Raw genomic sequence first — 6110 nt, 5'->3', positions numbered from 1 at the left:
AAACCTCTTACACTGTCGAGGAACAACAAATCCTGTCGTCGGAGACGAAGGGCCAAAAAACCAACAAAAGGAGCGGTGTCAAGTGGGCAACTTGCGCGTGCTCGGGGAACGGGACGGACGCTCGTGTCAGGCTGGTTCGACTATTTGTGTACCCACGGGAACTTCTCCCAGAGTTTGGCCGCCGGTAGTTCAGGCCAATCGACCGCCCAGTGGACACCGACGGACCGTACACCCCGCACTGACCTACGCCGGCCGTCCCGGGGCGGGAGAGTCGGTGATGTTGCAACCGTTTGCAGGGACCCGTCTCGTCCTTCGAAGTACAGTGGGCATCGAGTCCGCATAGTGTTGAGTGTTTCCGCTTGTGGCGTTGCAGAGTAGTCGGGTTTTACGCGGGACCGAACATCACCTTGCGGGGTCTTATCCTCGTTGGTGGTCTGGAAAATCGTCGTGTTCTGCGGTCGCCGACTCCTCATTGGAGTAGTGTCTGTGTCGGGAGGTGTTGTCCGTGGTCCCGTCCTCTGAAGACTAAGTCCCTTACGCCGTCCTGACCGACCGTACCGGCCACGTCTAAAGTATCACCGACACTGCGACTTTGTCGAGTAACGATCTATCCGTAATCATTAATCATTTTTCGGATTTGGCCTTATACTTTTAGAATTTATTAAGTAACTTCAAGGCTTAATTATATCACGTTTACTCTCGAGCAATTATGAGTGAGTCGTTTGAAAGCGAGGTCAGGAACATTATAATGGAAGGGTGTCTGGTGACGGCTGACATGCTCCGTTCCCGANGACAGAAGGACTTCTGTTGTGTACTTTTCCAAGAGAAGAGAAGCTTCGGCCTTTGTCAACATAAAGGCACAATCGTTGACATTTAAAGATTGTATTAGTTCTTTTTACGGTTGCAAAATTCTGGGAATTTTCAAAGATGGAAACTTTTCATGGGAATAAACGGGAATTTATGGGAATTTTCTAAATTGAAGGTTGGCTCTTCATAGGGAACTTAAATATAGTTGGGGAAAGTATATTTTAGCATAATCTTGACTAAAACAAACAGATGCCATTTAAGTACACTTGAATATCCATGCCATAGCACACTGCTTGCTGCATGGCTATTGAGACCACACCCCCTACAGGCACTGTGCATTCCTCCATCACATGCACAGATGATTCATATTTAACTCAACATTCCTGTTTTCGTTCTTCAATGAAACAAATAATTGTTCAATAAAAATGTTTAAACTTGTTCTGTTCTACTTTAAAAAATAAAATAAAATCTGTTGATATGTCCTGTTTAATTTTGCATCGAATATTTCCAAAATTCCCCAGCTTAACTGCCCATGGAAACTTTCCGGAAATGTACCGGAAACGTTCCGCCCCTTTGCAACCCTAGTTATTTTTGTTGCTGTGGACTCATAAAGAAGTGCGGAGTAAGATCTTGTTTTACCTGATGACGATCTCGCCTCACCCTCCCCCTGTGTGTGTGTGTCACTGTGGTTGGTACAGTGCTCCTCCATGCCTGTGACAGACTGAAGGAGGGAGCGCCATCCTGGGAGAGATCACACCGGATGCTTACTGTCATTTCAAGAATGCATTTTTAAGATTGACCTTTTTTTGTTTGTGCTGTCTGCTCTTGGGTTTTTGCTGAACAAATGGGAATACTTTATATATGTTGAAGAGTAATTATACACACATCAAGATGCAGAAAAACAGCATCATGAAGGAAGAGGTTAACGCCTGCACACTAACTTTATAGCACAACACTTTTTTAATAACTATGTTTCGACCCTAATTGGATCTTTGTCGGGTCAGAATGGTTGAAAAGTGGAAACCTTTTTCTTTACAGCATACTGTACACACCAATAGATAAACAAGCTTAATGATAGCAGGTGCCGTTCACCTACTCTCTTTTTAATTGGAATTACAAATTAAACAACCTCTGTTGTCTGGAAGGCTTTTTGCATTTTTGTTTTTCCTAAAGCCAGAACTTGATCATTTGAATGTACTCAAGTCTTTGTGCTTAAATGTTCATTGTTAAAACTGTGTTGCTGCTCACTTGGCCAATGGGACAAACATGGTTAACTAAAGCATACAGTTTAAAAAATATAACATACATCTTATTTATTAACATTTGATCATAATCATTATTAAACTACAATGGAAAATATTGCATTAATTTAGAAGAATTTAGAGAATACATTCTAAATACATGTTTAGACATTGGGTCTAAAGAACCTCTAAAATGAATTATATCTCAAATCACATTAGAAAAAATGCAACTTTTACGACATGCATTAACATTATTAATATGCAGGAATCCTGAAGTCAAATGTAATACCTTTTAAGACCTTTTTTAAGACACTTTCCATACATTTTAAGACCTCATTAAAACATATAATGAATCTGAAAGTGGGCCGATCTGCATAATGAGTACTTATCTGTAAGTATATTATGATGCTAATACTTTTGTTCTTTTACTTGAGTGACTTTTGATTGCAGGACTGTAACTTGTACTTGGAGCATATACTTATTGAAAACAAGCTACAAAATGCAATACCTTGGAAAATGCCGTTTAATACTTTTTAATAGCCTTCATTTTCACTAAATAGATTTATCAACTTTTAATACTTTTTAAGACCCGCGGACACCCTGATTAAGTTGCCTTAGTTAAACATGTTTTGTCATTTTTAAATATCACTTGCATCCATCCACAGTCTCTGCAGTCTCTCACCTGGCCGCCTGTGGATGTGGTTTCTGACCTGCTCCGTGCACACTGAGTCCAGGTCACTGTCAATGGACACGGTGTCAAAACTCCACACAGGAACTCCTGCAAGAGAAACAAGCCGACAACTGTCACTGTTTGAAGTGAATACATTCCCGAGAGGATTAGCTTCACAGTGTGTGCATGTCAGGTCCAGGATGTTATCTGTGTGTGGTACCTGCCAAACACCTGGCCTTAGGAGAACAGCTGTTGTTGAGCTGTGTGGTTTCATGACCAGCTACAGCCTCTGTTCTGTGAGAGACTGAAAGAGGGGAGGGACTAAATCAATATGTAAAGGGCACATACAAATGAAAAGTAAATAATACAAGTCTAAGATATGCTGTAGACACAATACAAAAGTGATGGTACAAAGCATACAGTTCTCTTGGTGATACAGTTGTTAAGCATTTCAGCAAAGGCCATGGGGGCGCTTTAAATCAAAAGGTTCACTCCCTTGCGTGAATGTGCTTTCATTATAATTAGTTTATTTATGTGTGTAAATGTGACATTCTGGGATAAGGGAAAGATAATGTCCAAAATGAAAAGGTGTTATCCTATACCCATGAGATGTAGGAAGGGAAAAGTTGTGTGGGTTGAAATGAATCCTCTGGGCACCATAAAGGGTTTGTAAAGAGAGTACTCACGGCTGCTATCATCAGTGAGCCTCTGTGGCGAGCTGTATCTCTCTCCAGCTCTTGCTTTCCTCCCGCCTGATGTGTTTACTCCGTGGCTATTAAAAACACATCTCTCCTCACTCTGACAGTCGTGAGCACTCTCTGTGTTTTCACTACTCTTCCCTGTCAGTCCTCTTCTGTCAACATTAAGTATAAAGTGTTCACGCTGACAGTCAGATATCTCTGTCCTCTCAGTCACTTCCTCTCCGTCTAGTTTCTCTATATAACTCTCTGGAAATGTCCATTCCACCATCTCGTCTCTGAAGCGGCTGACAAAGTCCTCGGTGCAGATGCTGTCTGAAGGAGGGAGGATTCCTGCTTCCACCCCCCCCTCGTTACAGGTGTCTCCCAGCAGCCTCTCCAGCCTCCAGAGGACCTGCTCCCTCTGAGACTCCATTTCCTCTTTGTCTCTTGTCCTTCTGTCTACTTTGTGAATAGTAGGACCTTCCCGGCAGCCCGAGCCCCTCTCTGGGGGAAGAGCAGAGGAGACAGGGTGCTTTTGAGTAAAGAAAGAGAGTGCATTTATGAGGTTATTATGTTATGTAAAACGTTGTTTCTCAAAGTGAAGGCCAGCGGGCCCTTACACACATTTTGTGCCAACCCTGAATGTGACATTACATAGATCAATTATATTTCTTAATCACTTGCTGTTCATTTCAATAGTTTTACTTTTTAAAGATTTCATACACCACTGTGACCAATCCGACCTTTTTTTATGTGAGCACTTTTCCTGTGCAGCCCCAAATCATATATTGGCTGCTTTAATTGGCAGTCATCAACACTTTGAAAGCCCTGGTGTAGAATGCTTTAAAGTTATGGAATAAAAAAATAAAAGTATAATATGCAACAAAAATATATATAACATGCTGCAAGGAAGTATATCAAAAAAGTATTTTAAAAACCCAATTAAGACACCTGGCTTACTCTAATACTGAACGGTTTCAACATTTGATTCAGAACTCAAGGACACAGTTAATGACAAAACCCCTCATGATGAGCAGTTATTTCTTTCTAAAGGACATAATAAGCAATTGTTTTGTCTATATCGATACTAATGACATTTTACCTGAAGTTGGCTCTTTCGTTGGAGTTTGTATCAAATCAAGACAAGACATGGGAGTGTCGTTCGTTTGAGTTGTACTCCCAAGCCCAGTGTCTTTGCTCAGAGAATGACTCCACCTCAGAGGATCTAGAGAACAAACAAACAGATAATCACCTGAACAGACATCTCTAAATCAGGCATAAGGAGTTCGTTGGTGACATTACCCGCATCATCGTTGCAATCACGCTCTCTGGAAATTGCCAGATGTTTCGTTGGCTGGATCTGTAGGAATGAATAACACTTACTTCTTTAAATATTTGAATCCAGATTACATTTTGGCGACATTAATACAGAAAAGCAGAAACATTAAGGGGAATCAGACCTGCAGGCGACCAAGCTGAGCGTCCAGAGCATCTAAGAGGAGGTCACACTGGTCCAGTTTCAGAGGAGGAGAGTCCCGTCCAGACTCACAGCTGTTGTCATTCAGATCTGTAAGGGCAGATGAAAGGGTCAACAGTGAGTGCCATCTTCCAATAAGGTGAGATATTAATAAAGGTAAAGATATACTGCTAATAAAACCTGTGGAAAAAAGCTCGTCTGTTTCCTCTGCGTCTCTTTCCGCTCCGTCACTATCTCGGTCAGCCATGTCTTGTTGCTGAAGAGAAAAATGCAAACACTCAGTCACTGAACACCAAAATGTCCAGCAGTGTCCAGGGGGGGGGGGGTGGGGCGGGTGTATGCTGCTCAGGGTGTCCAGGGGACCAAGGACATATTCAGCCTAGCAAGCCAAACTCACTGCCTTTCACTAAAACTATAAATCTTCTTGTCCCTCTCACTGCCCAAAAAAACATGAGGACAGGTAAAGTCTTGTGCTCTAACATTGGTAGCTAATGCTGGAGTTTTCCTCTCTGAGGAGTAGGTGGTGCGAGAGGAGTGGGCCAGTGGAGGAAGAATACTCAGATTTTGTACTTAAGTTAAAAGTGACTGTAGAAATATACTCCAAGTACCAAAGTTACAGTCCTTGCAATCCAAAAATTTACTCAAGTAAAAGAACAAAAGTATTAGCATCATACAGATACTCATTATGCAGGATCGCCCATTTTTCAGATTCATTACTATTTTTTGATACAATATTGATGCAATATGTGTTTATCAAAAACAGGTTAAATGGCAGCTAGTTTTGAATTTAACTGATTATGTTAACTAACTAAAGTCTAATTAGTGTTGTTATTATTTACATTATTTTAATCCAATCTGTAAAATCAGTGAAAGTACACAATTTATCTCTTAGCAGCGGTTGAACGTAAAGTAGAAAACAGGGATAATAATAGAAAAAGTATTAAGTCTCTCAAAATGTCCTTACAGTAGATTAGTAAACTACGCCTCTGAAAGTGCCTTTATACCGGGGCAATGTTTCAGATATCTCAAGTTTTTAACCACTCACTTAACATCAAGGTTAACCTGATTCACAGAAGACACAGAAACTCAGCAATAATTTCATTTGCATGGAGCTACTAAACGAACGGACAACAATATCACATCTTCGAATTCCAAATCATTACCGCACCGCCTGTTTAGCTGATACCACATGCACAAACATTACTCACTTACTTTCAGTGGTATAAATTCAAATC

At 41.1% G+C, this 6110-nt stretch overlaps 1 protein-coding gene across 1 annotated transcript in view; it reads right to left on the bottom strand.

The window, feature by feature from the left end:
• Positions 1-743: 743 nt before the first annotated feature.
• The window catches only part of LOC104966484 (uncharacterized), an 8160-nt gene continuing 2793 nt past the window's right edge, over positions 744-6110 (bottom strand). Inside the window, exons 2-10 of the mRNA XM_010795671.1 lie at positions 5056-5131; positions 4859-4965; positions 4701-4758; positions 4501-4623; positions 3405-3902; positions 2939-3022; positions 2731-2826; positions 1447-1548; positions 744-841 (exon numbers count right to left, since the gene is read on the bottom strand). Coding sequence (XP_010793973.1) covers positions 744-841; positions 1447-1548; positions 2731-2826; positions 2939-3022; positions 3405-3902; positions 4501-4623; positions 4701-4758; positions 4859-4965; positions 5056-5122 — 1233 coding nt within the window. The 5' untranslated portion in view covers positions 5123-5131. The remainder of the gene's footprint in view (positions 842-1446; positions 1549-2730; positions 2827-2938; positions 3023-3404; positions 3903-4500; positions 4624-4700; positions 4759-4858; positions 4966-5055; positions 5132-6110) is intronic.

The sequence above is a fragment of the Notothenia coriiceps genome, unplaced genomic scaffold, assembly GCF_000735185.1.
Source record: "Notothenia coriiceps isolate Sejong01 unplaced genomic scaffold, NC01 NC01_scaffold00037246, whole genome shotgun sequence".
NCBI lineage: Eukaryota > Metazoa > Chordata > Actinopteri > Perciformes > Nototheniidae > Notothenia > Notothenia coriiceps.
The sequence above is the reverse complement of the archived record's forward strand: the minus strand, read 5'-3'. Positions and strand labels throughout refer to the sequence as shown.